Source organism: Myodes glareolus, chromosome 3, assembly GCF_982192425.1.
Source record: "Myodes glareolus chromosome 3, mMyoGla1.1, whole genome shotgun sequence".
NCBI lineage: Eukaryota > Metazoa > Chordata > Mammalia > Rodentia > Cricetidae > Myodes > Myodes glareolus.
The window spans coordinates 25,510,594-25,529,416 of NC_142028.1; the positions used below are offsets into that span (position 1 = coordinate 25,510,594).

Here is an 18,823-nt window from a genome sequence, read left to right on the forward strand (position 1 = left end):
CTGGTGCAGTAATGGCATGGCTGTTAATGGTGGTAACCAACTGGTTTCTAATTGGATTTGCGGCTTACTCTGCAGGACAGGATTTGTGACCATTATACTAATATGGCTAAAGCTGGCCAAAAGTCCATAGATAGATCAGAGGTTGCAGCGGGGAGCCTACTACTGTTGTTGTGCTAAATGCTCATGTTGTCAAACTCTTCTAAATATTTATGTTATACCTACAAGTTAGTGCACTCTCAACCTCAGAGAAGCACATGGTATGCCATAAATCAGTATGAACTTTTGTTTTAAAAAAGTAGTATCATCCTTACAATTGTTCCCTGATTTAAGAGCTACCATTGCCAGGTATGGGATGGTAGGCCTCTGGAGCCTGAGGCAGGACAATTTCAAGCTCAGTGTCTGCTTGAACAACTAATTAGGACACTGTTTTAAGCTAAACTTTATAAAGAACTGCTGTGGTGGTGGAGAGAGGAGGCTTAGTGGTCACAAGCACTTTCTGGTTTAGTCCTCAGCACTCACATGGTGGCTTTCAACACTTATATAGAAAAATTTAAAGGGCTTGGGGTGATAGAATTCTTACCTAGTTGTGCAGAACTTTGGGTTCTATCTTCAGAACTACAAGAACAAACCAACAGTGGCTGTTTCTAAAAGGGAGAAAGAGATGTCAGCCAGTTTTCTGAGTAATAATGGGGACTAAGAAGAAGAATGGCCTCATCCATCAGTAGCTGAGTTGGGTTTTCAAATCTCACTGTAAATGTGATGGCTTTTTTTTTTTCAGGAAAAAAGTAGAGGATACACGGACAAAGCCTGTCAGATTCTAGAATGTTAAGGAGTGTCCAGGAGGTGTGGTGAAGTATGAACTGTGTGTAAAGGAACCTTCCCTGTGAAGTAGGAGGAGAAGGAGGAGGAGGAGGAGGAGGAGGAGGAGGAGGAGGAGGAGGAGGAGGAGGAGGAGGAGAGAGAGAGAGAGAGAGAGAGAGAGAGAGAGAGAGAGAGAGAAGTCAGGAAAGTTGGAGGTAGCCGAGAAAAACAAATCCAGACATAGTAAGCCAGGGCTTTTATCTAGAAAGGTGCTGCAAGGAACAAAAAGGGTCCAGCGGAGGAGAGGGCAGGATGAAATCTGAACTCAACACCCCTGAAACAGTGGGCATCACATTCAAGGGTTGGGTGAGCTGGGAGGAAAATCTTCATGCTCTTGAGGCCACGTGAGTTGTACAGGGCTATCCGTGTTTACTTATGCAAAGGACAAATAGACTTGTTCCTATGACAGGAGAGGTTTTCGTATCTGGGAGCAAGGTGCCGCAGAAGACAGTTACCTTCCTCACCATCAGTAGCCAGCGGGGAGGGGTGCTGTCTCCTTTAAGGATAACATATAAGAGATGGCTACCAGGTCCTGCCACCCTGTTTGAATAGGAATGGCCCCATAGACTCATGTATTTGAATACTTGGCCCATAAGAATTGCCACTATTTGGAGGAGTGGGCTTGGAGGAAGTGTGCCACTGTGGAGGCAGGCACTGTGGTTGTGTCCTCAAGCTAGGCCTTCTGTGAGAGTCTCCTGCCTGTGGCTCCAGATGTAGAACTCTCGGCTCCTTCTCCAGCACCGTGTCTGCCTGCATGCCGCCATGCTTCTTGCCATGATGTTAATGGACTAAACCTCTGAAACTGTAAGCCAGCCCCAGTTAAATGTTATCCTTTCTCAATGAAAAGATTTGCTTTGGTCATGATGTCTCTTCATAACAATAAAACCCGAAGACAGAGAGCCAAAGAAATTCTGTCGTTGTATTTAAATGGATCGAGGAAGAGAATAAAAAACTCAAAATGGAGTAGAGTGGGTTTGGGGCATGTCAAGTGGAGCCAAGAGACCATTGTCAAACTGGGTTTCTGACAGGCCCCTAGGTAAGCTACCCTTTCACTTGGACTGCGGATGCCCATGCTCCCAGATGCACTGGCCTGTGAACAAGGACAAGGGAAGTGTCCTGAGGCACTGGTCTGTTAAATTGCATTCTGTCCACTACCCAGAGACCCAGGCTGTACCCAAACCCTTGCTTGCATGACAGCTCATTGCCGTTTTGGTTGGTTGGTTGCTTGGTTAGGTATAGCCTCAGTTTGTTGCCTAAACCAGCCTGGCACTCAGTGATCTTCCTACCTTAGACCACAATTCAAGATTTCTTGAATTTCTGTCTCGCAGATTGTCTACAATTAAATGTAATTTTCCCTTGTTCTCAACCAAGTTAAATTTTATTCTCAATTAACAGATGAATATTCCACTTAACCCTCAAATTTTCTGGTCTCGTTCGAGTAATAAGAGTTTAAATTGTAATTACTTTTCAAACTTTCAGCTAGGATCAAGTGCAACTATTTAAATTCTATAATAAAACTCATAATTTATAATGGGTTCAGTTTGATAATTAGCCAACTCCTGTAATCACTACAACCTTGCTTGGCATCCTTCAGTCTCCTTGCTGAACTCCAGCTGGACAGTAGGAAGGCAACGTGGTTGGCTGATGCCCTGCAGTTTAGTTTATCTTCAGCCTTGCTTGCCAACCTAAAGCATCCACCCCTGGGACTGCGTAGGAGGCTAGAGCAGTTGAGGGTCTCTGTGGCACATACCCCGTCTCCTTAAGCAGCTACTTTTTTAAGTTGGTATCATGGGGGTACGTTTGGTAAAATGATCGTTTGAGATGGTATAGAGGTACTGAGGCTATAGAGGTAGCTGTTGAGAGTACTGCGTTATCAAAACCTCCATCCACCCACACTTTAGCATCAATTAGAGTCGTTACACATCACCAGTAAGGATCTGAATGGCTGCCTAAGGATGCCTAGTTTGTGGAGGAGGTGGAGTGAGGAGTTGGATGGAAGAAGCGGTAGGAAATGTGGAGGAAGTATAACTGGACTGGAGGGTGAAAAGCTGGGCTCCCGAAAGGCCAGGCTCACCACACATCATCCCCAAAACATCGAGGATGTCATATGCCAGTCAAAGGTGAGAAGCAGAAAGGTTTCATCCACCTGGCTACGCAGAGAAGAACAGATAAAGGCTCTAGGCCCCTATGTCATCTTTCGGGTGCTGATAGGAACTTTACATAGAAGGATTAAGGCAGAGGTCAGTGGCTGTGCTTATGGAAGCAAGCCTGGTCAAAGAGTCATCTAATTGATCAGTCTTAGCATGCGGGCAGCAGGTGTAGGGAAAACTTAGCAACCTAGGGCTTCACTTGTTTTGGGCTTTGTTCATACTCATTCAACAGTGCACCCAGTGCACCTAGCAACCTACGACCTTGTTTGAGTCACTTACATATATCCTACTCCAAACAGTGTCCCCTGGTACTCCATTGGTGACTCCTTTCATGGCCACTTTCCATTTAGATGGGGTCAGAACATAGCTAGGAGCTGGGAACAGGACTTTAGGTGCAAGCACAGTAAGTCAAATAGTCTCTGCTGGGTGAACCCTCTTTACCACCTTCGCCTATGCATATTTGGATGTTTACATGATTAGAGTCTGATGATGCATGATGAGAAGGACATGCACAGTGAGCCGAGCAAAGACTTTCATTGTCCAAGCCTGCGAGGCACCCACAGCAAACCCCTTAGCAACGAACTCCTCCCGCACCAGCCCCAAACAATAGCCAATGCCCTTGAGTACTTCAGCTCCTGGAGCTGACTGCTGGCTGGCGGCTAGTCTGGTCTGTACTGCCTTTGTCACCAGGTCTGTGCTTCTGAACGAACCTGCAGTCTGTGCACCTCTTCAGTCCTCCGATTAAAGGACCTGCAAACTCTGGGAGTCAGCAACCAACAGTAACAGCGCTGAGGCTGTGAGGTGACCCGCAAAAGTCCTTGTTGCTGCCTTCACTTTGAGGCAGGACAGACAGACAGGGAATATTAAGGGGACATGAGAATGGACAAAAGCCCCTCATGGTAGAGTCACAAGGAGCATTTCACCAGCTAAGCATCAAAAGTTCTAGCATAACGGACTTTTGCTGTGAAGGTTACCAGCAGACAGACAGTTCTTTTACGGAGAAATATTTTCAAATTAGTATGTTAGTAACCACGGCAGAGAAACCCTGTCTTGAAAAACCAAAAAGAAGATAAATAAAGAAAAATAGCCATAGCCACAAACTGCCTTTATCCTTTCGCTGCCTGATGCTGCCAAGGTCACACGCGTGAAGGCCTGTCTGCAGCAGCCGACAGGCACCACGCCCCCTCTTACTGCTTGCCTTGGGTCTGAAGCTCCTGCTGCTGGTTCTGTCCCGGCTGCAGCAGGGAAGAAAGATGAGAAGGAGGAGGGGTCCAAGGAGGCAGATGATGACTCGGGATTTGGCTTGTTTGATTAAATTCCTGCTTCCCTGCAAAGAAAGCCTTTTTATGTAAGAAAAGAAAAAACACATGCATACGTGCGTAGTTTATGCGTAGGCACAAACCAGGCTTTAAGCCTGAATGTATGTGCGTGACCTCAGACTTGCAGGCGCCTGCCTCAGCCTCCCAATTAGCTGGTTTACAGGCAAACACCACAGCCACACGTGGAGATTTCAGCTCTGTGCTCTACATGGCTACTGCTACTGATGTCTTGTTGGGAGAAAACGGGCTAGGGTCTTGACAGGGCAGGGCAGCTGCTCCTGATTCTAAAGAGATGCCTGTGCTCCTGCCATTTGCTATTGGACTATGATCTCTTCTCATTCTGCAAAATCACCGTATTAAACAGGTATATGGGAGTTGGAGCTTGAATCTGGCCTCCAAAGAAAGGTGTCACGAGGTTTCTGTTGCACGCTCACTTACCAAAGTGATGGACTGGTGAACAGTACTGCCAGGCATGCGCGTTAGCAGACTAGGCCTCCCTCCTGGGACCCAGAAGATCCCTTTGATCCATTTCTCCTCTGAGAATTGGAGGGGGGGTGTCTTTAAGGTGGAATGTCTACCCCGTTTTCTTCACACCTTCGAGAAGGCATCACAAATGTAGCATGTATGCACCTCTGAAATCTGAAATCCATGAGACAAAATCCCTGCAAGCAGAAATGGACTAAGCCGGTGTCATCATCAGGGACTCTGAAACCTCTAGTGTTGCCATTATCTTTTAACCCTGCTGCGGCTGCTCGAAGCTAGACCTGGTGCAGTTTCTCCCAGGATGCGTTCAGCCTGTCACGTGTCCAGGAATCTGGAAGGAGAGCAGGCTGACTCCTGGGCCCCCTCCTTTTCTGCAGCTCCTTTGACTTGGCTACTCTCCATCGTACGCCATGTTATAGCAGATCACAAACTTTACTCCTTGACTCTGCCTGCTCAGTGGGACTCTCTTGGGGCTTGCTCTCTCAGTCATGACTGTGAAATTGACCCCCCGGGCCAATGACAGAACACTCCTTTTGAATCCCACCTCTCAGAGATCATATTCCTCTGCTTCCTGTGACCTGAAAGCACATCAGTTTTGTGTAGTTTTGCAGCTGTTTTTGACAGGAGGATCAATCCAGTCTCAGGTGTTTCATCTTAGCTGGAAGCAGAAGATGACTGTAGATTATTTTAATAGGTACTGTGTTGGTTTGCCATCATTATCCACTGATACAGTACAGAGAGTCATGATTATCCACTGACATGGTAGCCTTCTCTCTAACCCTTCAAATTAACCTTTACCTGCCTAAATGCCCATAGAGTCCTGTCCTAAGCGCATCATTCAATTTTGGTACAAACGGACAGTGTATCCTTAAAGTATCCCTCACTTGGATGTCTGAATGAGACGGAAGCTAAGCTATCCACTGACAGGCGGCAGCTAAGGCAATCTTTCAGATTCTCACCCTTCCAACAACACTCTGAGAACTGAGTTTAGAGGCGTGTGAAAGTGAATCACGTGACCACATATAGCTGCATGTGCTGGAGCATCTCAGATGGTAGTGGTCAAGGCTTCCCCATGTGTCTGGATGGAACTTCTAGCCAATGTACTCAACAATAACAATAAAACAATGTATGAAAATCCCACGTTTTTGTTCTGTTCTCTTCTGCTGCCCTTATTTTATATTTATCTGTCGTCTAGGTGAATGTTTTTCTTTGGGCCATTTTCTTCTCTTAAGGGCCTTTCTTCTTTTAAGGCACTCAGTACTGAAAATATTAATTACAAAGTTCTGTTACCCTGCCACTTTCCCAAGTTAGACGTACCAGCCACAGCAGCTGCATCTGCACCGCTGTAATTCTCCACTTTAAAAATGGTGGAAGTACCGTGACTGCCAGCTCTGGGGCTGCCAGGTAGGAGCCGGGCTCAGCACTTTAACTCTGAGAATGAGCGTGCAGCACGTAAACCCTTTTTTATCTGAGTAATAGCTAAATATGCCCTGCAACACACTGCACGATCTGGAAAATATCTCTGTGTGTGGCAGCAGGAATCCACCATGCTCTCCTGCTTGTGCATGCCTAGCAGTCCTGATCCTGCCTCCTGTACAGGTCAGGGGTGCTGAGCTGGTCTCAGCTACTTTCCTCATGACCCTGATATGCCTGAGCCCCTTGACTTTTGCAGAAAAGAGCATCCTCAAGCTGTGTCGAACCTGAAAATTCTCTTGCCAGCCACCTTAGGATTTCTTTTTGGGTCATACTGTCTGCTGTAGTCTCTCCTGGCTGAAACTACCATCAGGGCACTTGAATCTATGTTATATGCAGAATTCAGCATGATGATAATTACACAGACAACTAATCATCACCAGGAAAGCTATCTGCATGAGACAGGAAAGTGTGTGCAGGCTGTCTGTGCTAGCCCCAAACCACAATACAAAGGAACATGATTAAAAAAAAATGGAAAAGACCTCAGGACTTTGGATGTAGGTGGAGGCTCCTCATTTGTTCCCGGCTTTCCAGACCTGAAATAATCACACAGAAATGATATTATCTGCAATACTGTTTGGCCAATAGCGTAAGAGTATTTTCTAGCTAACTTTTACATCGTAAATTAACCCTTTTATATTATTTTATATTTTACCATGAAGCTCGTGGTTGATCAGTACCAGCGTCTGTCTCCTCCGGTGACTACATGGCTTCTCCCTGACTCCACCTACTCTCTCTATCTTTTTCAGCCTGGCTATATCCTGTTAAGCTATCATCTTTAATAATCAAGGTTCTAGTCATGTTAGTTAGATTTTTCTAGATTTATAGAAATATATTTCAGTTGGATAGGTATCCTTCAAATCTTTCAGAGACCTTCATAATATGGTCTTAAAACTTTTTGTGACAGTGAGACACATCTGTTCCTGGCAGCACCAATGTACTTCAAGAGGAAAATGGGCATCAAAAAAGATCTTCATGGAGTTTGTTAGCCATTTGGGCCAAAAACTGCTCTTGCCAGAACTGCTTGACTAGACTTGCAGGACTCCTAGAGAAATGACTGCTGAAGCTGCCTAAAGAATGTAACAGTCCTTTGGGGGTTCCTGCTTCATGAAAGAGTCTGCCAGACATTCTGCAGCACACAGAAGCAAGTGACTGACAAACTGCCAATATAGGCAGAACTGTCTTTGAAATTTTCTGCTTCAGGGAAAAGTCTACTGGATACTATGGGCCTGTAGGCTGAAGAGGGGTGCCACAATGTTACATAAGAACTTTGGGTGACTGTCCAGGCAGTGAGATATCTCTGTCAATTCTAGAGTTTTGGAAGTTGCTTACACTGCACTTTCTGTTTACTTGGGTAATATCATATCCTTCTGGAGACTTTGATGTAGCTGGAAGAATAGATAGTTATAGCTATAGTTTTCCTTAGTTATTATAAAAGATAAAGTAGATATAAAGATTGTAACTATAATTATTGTTTGATACCTGTTGTGTTATATGTAATCTTGCTATGTTAAAGTTAAAAACCTTCCTTTTTATTTAGACAGAAAAGGAGAGGTGATGTGGGAGGTGATGTGTGCTGTGAATGTGTTTTATCGCCATTGGTTAATAAAGAAGCTGCTTCCAGCCAATGGCTTAACAGAGTAAAGCCAGGCTGAAAGATATACACAGAGAAAGTAGGCGGAGTCAGGGAGATGCCATGTAGCTGCCAGAGGAGGAATATGTGAGCTGTCAGCTGGAACCTTGCCAGTAGGCCATGAACCCCGTGATACAATATAAAATGAGTTCGAGGCCAACCTGGTCTACTAGAGCTAGTTCCAGGACAGGTTCCAAAGCTACAGAGAAACCCTCTCAAAAAAACAACATGTGTGTGTGTGTGTGTGTGTGTGTGTGTACATATTATAATAGAAATGGGTTAATTTAAGATATAAGAGCTTGTTAGCAATATGCTTAAGCTATTGGCTAAACAGTATTGCAAATAATATAGTTTTGTGTGATTATTTCGAGTCAGGGCAACTGAGAAACAAATGAGAAACCTCTGCCTACATAGGGAGGCTGAGGCAAGAGGATTGTCAGGTTAAGGCCAGCCTGGGCTGCAAGGTGAGTTCTAAGTCAGCTTTGAAACCCTATCTAAAAACAAAACAAACAAACAAAAAGCCCCAAAGTGAAACCATACAAAACTGGATTTGGTGTCTTGTACCTATAAACCGAGCATTAGAAAAGTGGATACAGGAAGTTTAGTTGCTCACAATCATCCTCTATTACACATTGAATTCAAGGCCTGTTGCAGGGGGAGCTGCTTCTTCATCTTGGCTGCCTAGAACCAAAATAACCACACACAAACTGTATTGATTAAAACACTGCTTGGCCCCTTAACTCTAATATCTTATTGGCTACCTTTTAGATATTAGTTTAACCCGTATCCATTAATCTGTGCATCGCCACAAGGTTGTGGCTTACCTGCAAAGTTTTAGCATGTCTATTTCTGTCGGCAGTGGCTCCATGGCATCTCCCTGACTCTGTCTTCTTCTTCCCATCATTTAGTTTCATCTTCCTTGCCTACCTAAGTTCTGCCCTATCAACAGACCAAGGCAGTTTCTTTTTTCATTAACCAAAAAAAAGCAACACAGAGACAGAAGGACCTTCCATACCAAAGGCCAGCCCAAGCTACCAGAGACCCTGTGTCAAAAGCAAAACCCCAAAGAATATTGTGAGTATATTCCCCAGAAGCATCAGGGCCCAGGTCTTCTGTAAGACACAGAGGCTGTGCTGGGATTGGTGGACAGACTGCCCACGTGGGGATGTGGGCAGAGTCAGAGTCTATGATGCTACATGAAGACTGTATGGACTAATTCTGAGTTGTCTCGAGGGACTTTTAGAATTGCTTAAGGAGATCTCGCGTAGATTGGAATCCTTTAGCAGATACCTTAATACCATATTAAAAATTCCGTGTTATTTGGACTGTTAGTGGCCTGTGACATTATTTATGGCTTTCATTTAGAAAACTCAGATGTCTGTTATGGAATGTTAGTTTAATGACACAAAGATGTGTTCCATTCTTTTATGCTACATTTGTTTAACTCCGCAAAGCTGTGTTGCTTTTTCTGTCTAAAGCACATGATTAGTTTAATAAAGAGCTGAATGGCCAAGAGCTAGGCAGGATAGAGGGATAGGTGTGGCTTACAGTCGGGGAGAATAACTAGGAGGAGACATCTAGGCTCAAGGGAAGAAGGAGGAGGACAGTAGGAGCCAGCCACCCAGCCACACAGTCAGCCACAGAGCAAGAAGGAAAGAAAGATACAGAGAATAAAGAAAGGTAAAAAGCCCAGAGGCAAAACATAATTAAAGAGAAATGGGATAATTTAAGTTACATTAGAAAAACTGGTTGAAAACAAGTCAAGTTCAGGTCAGGGATTCGTAAGTAAGAATAAGACTCTATTTATTTGGGAGCTCGGTGGCAGGCCCCCAAAAGAGAAAAAAAAAATTACATGTGTCCCAAATCATATTCTAACCTCACCCATATCCCATGATTCTAATTTTGTTTTTAGTTTTCAGTTGTTGCAGTGCTGGGATGGAATCCAAGGCCCTGTGCATGACTGCTTAGTCGACCACTGCGGGACCTGTTCCTAGCCAGTGATTTATTAAGAGCAGCTTTCTGTATCACAGTTTGGCTTTCAAAGGTTCTTTTTAAAAATGAGAACCACAGTGATGAAAATATCTTACGTTTCCTGACTATGCTGGGTCCTTTACAAGGCTGTCTTTCATCCCATAACCACAACCACACTGCAAAGGGGATGGTTGATTTGTTTGTTTGCTTGTTTGTTTTGAGACAAGTCTTTCATTACGTAGTCCACGGTAACCCCAAGCTTGTGGCAATTCTCCTGCTTCAGCCTCGTGAGTGCCCAAATTCAGAGAACAACTCATACCACCGAGTTTGTTTGCCTGTTTATTTGTTGTCGCACCAGGAATCAGACCCAGGCCTATGCCCATGCTTGGCAAACATGAGCTACACCCCTAGCCCCAGACAGACTTACATACCCTCACTTTGTAGATAAGAAAAATAAAGTTCAGAGAGGTGAACTAACTCGCCTTGGTCTCCCTGACTCCTGAGTAATGGACTCAATCTCTTAAACTGACAGCCATACTTTCCCCTGCACTCTCTTCCCAGGGCCCGTGGGAGTCTAATCTATGGAGTGGAGTGACTGCAGTTAACCCATCATGCACTCCATCCAACCATTCTCATGTGGTTGTGACACTGGGATGATGGTGGTGGTGATTTGATTGATGTGAGAGTCCCCTCTGCATACTGTGAATACCATTGGTTAATAAAGAAACTGCCTTGGCCTGTTGATAGGGCAAAATGTAGGTAGGCAGGGAAAACTAATTTGAACACTGGGAGAAAGGAGGCAGAGAAACTATGGAGCTGCTACAGGAGACAGACATGCTGGAACCTTGCAGGTAGGTCACAAGCCTCGTGGTAAAATATAAAATAATGGAGATGGGTTAAATTCAGATGTAAGAGTTAGCCAATAAGAAGCTAGAGCTAATGGGCCAAGCAGTGATTTAATTAATACAGTTTCTGTGTGATTATTTCGGGATTCTGGGCAGCCAGGAAATGAACAAGCAGCCTCCTTACAACAGTGATTATAGCCATTTGAACGATAATGGTTTCCATAGGAGTTTGAGTTGGTAGAACTGTTTGTGGAGGCAGAAGAACTAAAGAAACTAGAACAGAACTCTAGAGACCAGAGTTGGACAGAGGACATAAACCTTGAAGCAGAATCATTTCCTGGCTCACTCCAGGGCCACCTCCAGCTCACTACCCCTGCTTCCAAGAGCCACCCGGGGATCCTTTAGGGACGCTTCTCCTGAAGTGAGCCGAACAAGCGTTCACTGCACACGTACTGTGTTCACTGCCCTGCAGTTATGTGTGAACAGGCTTCCATTGTGGGCTCTGGCTGCTTCACGAGTTCCTTTCACATCCTCCTTCTCCTCTGGGACACTCCCCATCACCCACCAGACCAGCCCTTACTTGTTATTCCACAGGAAGAGACTGTGACAAACAGAACCTTAAGCAGATAGAATGGTTTACTACCTAATCCTGGCACTCAATTGCAGAACCCCAAGATCCAATGGAAGAAGGGCTTCCCCCTAGGCAGTCTGAGGTAGCTACAGGAGCCTGACTTCTGAAGAGATGCCAAGTGTGTCCAGGTGATCTTGCAGCTCTTGGGTGGCTGCCCTGGTCCATTGCTCATGCCTGATACTCTATTTAGAGACAAGCCAGGCCTCTTGTGACAGCTTTCCCAGTCAGAGAACATGAGGCTTAACAGGTAGGGTGTCACTTGTGAGGCTACCACCCACCTGAGACAGCCTGGCTGGTGGGCTCTGCTCCTGGATTTGCCTGGGTAGCCACGGGTTCTGCCAGAAGGGAGCAAGGCCCCCCAGGCTCACGATGAGGTTCTGGAGGAGGAGCTGCTCCAAGGTGCTCTGTGCTGTGCTCATTCTGGTAACAGCCAACATTCTGTTGGTGTTTTACACCAACGGGACCATACACCGCTTGATTGTGGACGGCTTCCACAAGGAGGGGGCTGCGGTGGTCCAGAGACCCTTGTACCTGGAGAAGGATGTGCACCATTCAAGTAAGTTCCACCCCACGGGGAGGGGAAATCTTAGGGTGTGTAGGCTGAAGGAGCTTTAGGAACGCAAAGAAGAAAGGGCATGGAGGGGGAAAAAAATCAAGGGAGAGGCCAAGTCCAGTCTGACAATCACACCGTGGGAACAAGAGACTCCACAGAAAAGGGAATTTCCCCAGGAAGCTCATGCTGGGAGAGGGAATGGGTGCCAGCCAGAGTGGGGACTCGGGGAAAGATTTCCCACAGTTTTAACAACTTGTTTTTTATCACCGTTGCCTGATGAGACTAGAGCCCAGGCAGGAACGGGTTAGTGATGGATGAGAACAACGTCTTGACCAATCAACAGCTTAGCTGTGCATGTCTTTGGGCCTCTACTTAAACTTTATCTAACTTTAGGACACAGAAAATGGATTGAAGGTGGGGGTTGGGGGAGGCTTCCCTAGATTGTTTTGCTTTGCTTCCCAACTTAGTTAAATTGAATAAATCTCCCTTTTCTCTTTGCTACTTTTAATCGACTCCTTGAGGATCTGATTTGGGGCACAGGTTGTGATCCTAAAATCATACAACAGTGGAAATGTTGAGAGAGGAACCATCTAAGGCAAAATTCTTACTTCATTTTGCAGAATTTTCATTGTGAGGGTGTAGTGGATTTGTTAGAGAGACAGGGATTCAATACGGACATATCACACGAGACTCTGAGCACGTAATGACAAATGACAGGGTGAGGAGACAGGACGGTGGCCCTCAGAAGGCTGTGACTTTATGTAGAAAGTAACACGAACCTCCACCCCCAGCCCATTCCTTTTGCTGAGTCATTATCTTCCTTTCTAGTGCACGGTGGCTTGGGATTCTCTGTGTGGCCCTGTCTGTCCTGGAACTTGCTGTCTTCCTGCCTCAGCCTCCTGAGTTCTGGGATTGTAGAGTGCACCACCACTCCCACTAACCTTCAAGTTTAGCTTCTTTATTGAAAGTTCTGGGTAAGGTTTCACCATGCTTTGGGTGGCTTGTGATTCCCATTTCTCATGAAAGCCTTGCTTCTCTGAACTGCTAGTGTGTTGGCTTCCCATGTCTCAGAGTCAAGTGCTTGATCCTTTAAAGGAGCATTGACTGTGTGTACCCAGGTTGGGGTACAGTGTACCCTGGGGTGTACCAGTATGAAGTCAGAGCTAAGCAGAGTGTCAATATTATTATTTGACTTGTAGCTTGCCCCCCTTCCCGCCTTAGTGTTCAGAGTGCTGGGATGAAAAGTACGTGCTGTCATGTCCAGTCAAAGTGCCTTTTAAAATGACAGAAACATGACCACCAGGCAAGGTGCCATATACTTGCGGTCAAGAGTTCAGAGTCACTATCGATGGCACAGCAGAGGTCAGCCGGGGCTGCAGGAGGTTCTCCCTATAAATGTAAAAATGCACACATCTGCCTCTCAGTTGGAGCTGTTCCTGCTTCAGTCTTGAAGGGCTGTGAATGCCTCTGGGCTTCAATACACATTCTGCTCAACAAGCCACAGGCTGTGTATGGGTGAGCTTGTGTCTTGGGGGAGTCATGCAGTAGAGTGGTCCCTTGCCAGCGTGGGCTGTAATCAGAAGAACTAACTGTACCTCTGTCTAACATGCAAGAAAATTCTGATTGCGCTAAAAGTGGTCCTGTCAGTCTGGTTGGAATTTAAAGTAGGGTGGGCGAGAGGAAAGTGGTCCTGTGGTGGGAAGCCTTCATCACCATTGTGCAGTCTAACGCCTGAAGCCCCCCCCCTTTTCTTCCCTCCCTCGCCCTCTCTTGATTCAGTTTGAGAGCCTTCAAAGTGCCCATGTTAAGACACTCCACTTTGCAGCATAAATCTCCTGGGGTTGTCAAGGGGAAGTTAATAGGGGTAGGGGAAGCTGTGAAGTCTGCAGGCCGCTTTCTGAACGGCAAGCATCGTTGCTACTATGGGTCTACTGAGTTCATTAGGCTTCCTCTGCATGGCTAGTTCTCCACCTGTATCTGTCACCATCTGGTCATTATTTTGGGGGTAAACTCATGATTCTGAAACGAATGTGGCTATTAGCTCTATCAGGAGCAGCTATGGAAAACAAACCAAGCTAAACCAGTTGAACAGCTTCTACACTCTATGGCAGACCCAAGGGATCAGTGTGTCTAGGGAAGGCCTGGGATCCTGCATTTTCCATGAGCACTTGCAGACAGTCTTATAGTCAAACTGAAAATGTAGGCCTGGTTTGTCCCTAGCTTCAAAGTTGCTGGTATATCAGCCACATGAGATGTGAAGGGCTGGGTGGCCTATGTGATGCTTTAAAATGTCTTTGCTAGCTACTGATAGTGTGATATCTGTGAAACAAATAAAGATTCTTGTGCCTCTTGGCTCTATCCTCTCCTGACCCTGATATTCTGATTTGGTAGATTTAGGGGATGTCTACATTAACACACACACACACACACACACACACACACACACACAAAACAAAAAATTCACAACAGACATTTCTTAGGGGATGTCTACATTCAAACACACACACACACACACACACACACACACACACACACACACACCAAAAAACCCACAACTGACATTTCTAGCATGACTCTTAGGTTTCATTCTGGAAAAACACTATCTTATTGAGTCATTTCTGAGATCAAAGTCAGTTCTGCTGGAGCCCTGGGGTGAGGAGTGGGTAGATATTGATGGTGCTGAGTCTTGCACAGCTCTGACAAGGACTCTTTCCCAATCGTCTTCTCTAGGACGAGAGCTTGTAAAGTCTTACATTTGAAGACTATGCCAAATAGCTTTTTATAGTGCAACAGATTCCTGAGCCGATCCACTTATAAAAAGAAAAAAAATTATATGTGCGCAACACTTTGGAAGTTAGCTCAAGGCCCAGTTGCTTTAAGCTTGAGATGAAGCAGTAGATGTGGTGCTCGGGGAGAAGGCAGATCACTGCATGGAAGTGACGCAAAGACAACTTTGGCCAGGTCTCCAGTGTCCCCTTTAAAGGGCAGCCCCATACAATTGGAGCACTGTTTATTTATTCATTTTGGTTTTCGAGATAGGGTTTCTCGGTGTGACAGTCCTGGGTGTCCTGGAACTCGCTTTGTAGACAAGGCTGGCCTCGAAACTCACTGAGATCTGCCTGCCTCTGCCTCCCAAGTGCTGGATTTAAAGGCACGAGCCACCACTACCCAAATGATTGGAGGACTCTTTAACAAAACCTGTTTCTTAAAGTCTCCACCCAGACCCCAAGGCTCTTGCAGGAACCGTTGAGGTAGGAACTGTCACAGAGAGAAAATGGTGCAGAGGATGTCAGCTTGAATAGCAGTTTCCAGCTTTCTAAGCGTTGGCTGAATTGTTTTCACGCCACCCCCATCTTCTTTATCGGCAGGAAAAAGTCTGAAACTGATTTTGAAGCAACAAGGTCACGTGGGATGGGGAGCCGCTGAATTCCACCCTGGTCGGAAGGCACTGAAAGTCAGGTTGGCGTCCAAGAGGTTCTCCCTGCCCTCCATCTTCCAGCAATGGGGGAAGGGACTCTCGGAGGCTCAGCAGAAAGAGGCCCGGTACTTGTTCCTGGAGTTCGGCTACAATGCGTTCCTCAGCAACCGGCTGCCTTTTAACCGAAGCATCCCTGACACCCGCCACTCCAGGTGCACAGGACCAGGGGTGGCTTGGCAGGACCTCAGTGCAGTTTGGTGATGAACTTTGGAAACCATGCTAGTGAAGGGGTAGGAAGATGGGTGAGGGGAGCAGAGGACTGTGGGGAAAGGGATGACACCTTTTCCATTTTTTGCTTTGTTTTGTTGTTTTGAGATAAGTTCTTACCACATAACCCCGACTAACCTCAAACTAGAACTCCCCATGCCTCTGTTTTCTGAGTGTTGATATTTCAGTGTGTCCTGCTTAGCTGGGTTCTTGTTTTGAATTTTGTGACGGCATGTCAGAGAAGGTACGGACTAATTCAAATGCTCTAGCTCCCGGGGAGAAGGAGCAGCACACACTCCTCTCCCAATGAGGATCCTAGATGGAGCAAGGACTTGAATGAGTCCCACCTCACTCAGCAGCGAGGCTTCCTGCTCTGGCTTTTCCTCAGTTCTCTGCTTGGATCCTGTTCCTCACTGAATCTCATATGGAGATTGTTTTCCTGAGTGCAGCAACTCCCCTCCATTGCTCTAGGTCTTTCTGCCCTCCCCTCACATACACACTTTCACTTTACACACAAACACATACACACACACACACACACACACACACACACACACACACACACACATACACACCCCCCAAAACAAAACATCAACAACAAACTTGTACAAAAACCATTCAATCTTTCTGTTTGTTTGTTTGTTTGTTTGTTTTTGCTTTGTTGTTTCTTGAGGCTTCACAGGGTTTCTCTGTATTACAGTTTTAGCTGTCCTGGAACCAGCTCTTGTAGACCAGGTTTTGCCTCGGACTCACAGAGATCCATCTGCCTTTGCTTCCCTAGTGCTGGGATTAAAGGCCTGTGCCACTACCCCCCGGCGCTTTTTGAGACATGGTCTTAGGTAGCCCAGGCTGGTCTCAGATTCTGTGTAGTTGAGGACGACTTTGAACCTTTGATCTTTGAACACTGATCCTCTCATCTGTGTGCTGGGATTACAGGTATATACCATTTCCTGGTACAGCTTTGTTGACAGATAAAAATGAATGGTTTCTTTTATAATTAGTAAATGCACGGAACTAGGTCTCATTATATAGTTGAGATTGATCTGCTTTTGGAGATCCCCTTACCACTAGCGTGATAGTATTACAGGTATGAGCCACTGTGTCCTGCAATGGTTCTTAGTATGTTCAGAGTTGCGCACAAGCCACACAGTCTTAAAACATTTTGATCATCTGATAAAGAGACCCTGTGCTTTTCTTCATGGTCCATTTAACCATTTACAAGCTTCCTCGTCCCTATGAATTTAACTATTCTTTACCTTTCTTAGGATAGAATCATGTAGATGGGTTTGTGTCTGTGTGTATGTTTATGTATCTTTCTTCATTTGTTATAGTGTGTCTGAAGACTATTCATGTAATAGCTAATAGCATGCACCAATATTTCCTCTTTTTATTGATATGTGGCATTTTGCTCTTAGTCATTAGCTAAGAGCTAAGACTGTTCCATTGTTTCCAGGCCTGGGCTACTGCCAATAATATTGCTGTTTTTTTTTTAATGAAGTTGAGTTGGGGTTTGATACAGACATGCTAATATACAACCACAAAAGTAAAGGGAGAGAGGTGCTCAGGAGGAAGTGAGACATGCCCAGAGGATGGACGTGAGCATCACAAAGAAGGGCTGTTTTCTGCAAGTTTGTATGAGAACAAACCAATGCCTTCATTTAGTGGATGCTTGTAGTAATGGATGCTTATTGCTGGGTCATATGTAACTCCATAGTTAACCTTTCGAGAGCCTACCTGACTATTTCCTAAAAGATTTGCATAATTAGTTTATATTCTCTCCAGCAGTGCTGAGCAATTTTTCTGTTGCTTTTTGTTTGTTTGTTTTTGAGGGGAGATCAGGAATTCAAGGAGTCTGAGGTCTGGGCTACAAAGTTTGTGCCTCCCAAGTGCTGGGATCACAGGAACGGATCGCCCTACCTGGCAGAAGCCAGGTCTGGTGTTGTGGTTGAATCCCTGGTCTTGTGAATGTAAGCAAGCATGCCGCCTCTGAAGTGCAACCCCAGCTCCAAGAATCTTGGTTTGTCCCCTATTCTTCAGCACGTGTTTACTGTGTGTGTGTGTGTGTGTGTGTGTGTGTGTGTGTTTGTACGTGTGTGTATGTGTGATCAGTTAGCCTATTGGTTGTGAGATGGGATCTCAATTGTGCTATATTTATTTATTTAAAAATTTGAGACTTAATGATGAACATCTTTTCTGTGCTTCTTATCCATTTGCATGTCTTTTTTTTCCCTTTCAGAAATACCTATTTGGACACATTCTTTTTATTATTGAATTGCAACTTCCTTCTGTCCCTTCCTTTCCTCCTTGCCTCCCTCCCTCCCTCCTCCCCTCCCTCCCTTCCCTGAGCTGGTTTCCAGGACTGCATAAAAAGAAAGTCAGGAGTACCAGTAGTCCCCCACCCTGCTTCCTGACTGGGACATGTGGGAGTCCCTGCTATTGTGCCTTCCCTGCCATGACAGACAGTACCCTCTTGAACCCTCCTTCCTTAAGTTGCCTCTTTGTCACATCAGTGAGAAAGTTCTTAATACATTCGGAGACTCCACAAATGTGGCTATTTAAAGAGGAGTTGACAGCCACTTTCATTTTCCTTTTAATTAACTGTGGATTGAGGTTTCCTTCCAGAGTGACAGAATGCTGAAACATCTTTCCCCTCTAAGAAACCAACCAGGCGACATGTTCAGAAATCGTCTCGAGGCTACACAGCAAATGGAGAACCGTCCTGGCAAGAACATTTTCTAAGTCTCAACAAGTCTCAGTGGGAGTCCATGGCATCTGAGCCACTGTTTGTTCCCTCTACTCCACCCCCAGTTCTGGAGAATGATATTCTATGCCAAGTCTCTACTCTGAGTAGGAATGGTGGAGGGGGCTCTTGCCACGGCATTTCCTATAGGGCTGTGGTTTCATTCCACGGAAGGGTGAGCCAACTAAAATCACGTCACACCTTCCCATCCCCATCATGAGATGTGCATCCTCTATCTATGGAGGTGGCTGAAGCAGCGACTCCCCTTCTCCACAGCTCCACCTCATCCTCTATCTACTGACACCCTCCACCTCACACCCACTCTGAGGGTAGAGTTTCAACCCCACTGCACCAGACTAAGAATGCTGGGTTCCAGCTGTCCCTTCCCCAGCTCGCATACACAGAGGAAGTTCTATTCTGGAACGCTAAGGTCGGGAAGCCCAGGGGCTGCTGCCTGCCGCCTTCCTGCCTGTTGTGTC

General features: G+C 45.7%; 1 protein-coding gene across 1 annotated transcript in view; it reads left to right on the forward strand.

Annotated features, from left to right (window-relative positions):
• Nucleotides 1-11,542: 11,542 nt before the first annotated feature.
• Galnt8 (polypeptide N-acetylgalactosaminyltransferase 8) overlaps nucleotides 11,543-18,823 on the forward strand; it is a 38,654-nt gene continuing 31,373 nt past the window's right edge. Inside the window, 2 exon segments of the mRNA XM_087904190.1 lie at nucleotides 11,543-11,922; nucleotides 15,288-15,549. Coding sequence (XP_087760316.1) covers nucleotides 11,736-11,922; nucleotides 15,288-15,549 — 449 coding nt within the window. The 5' untranslated portion in view covers nucleotides 11,543-11,735.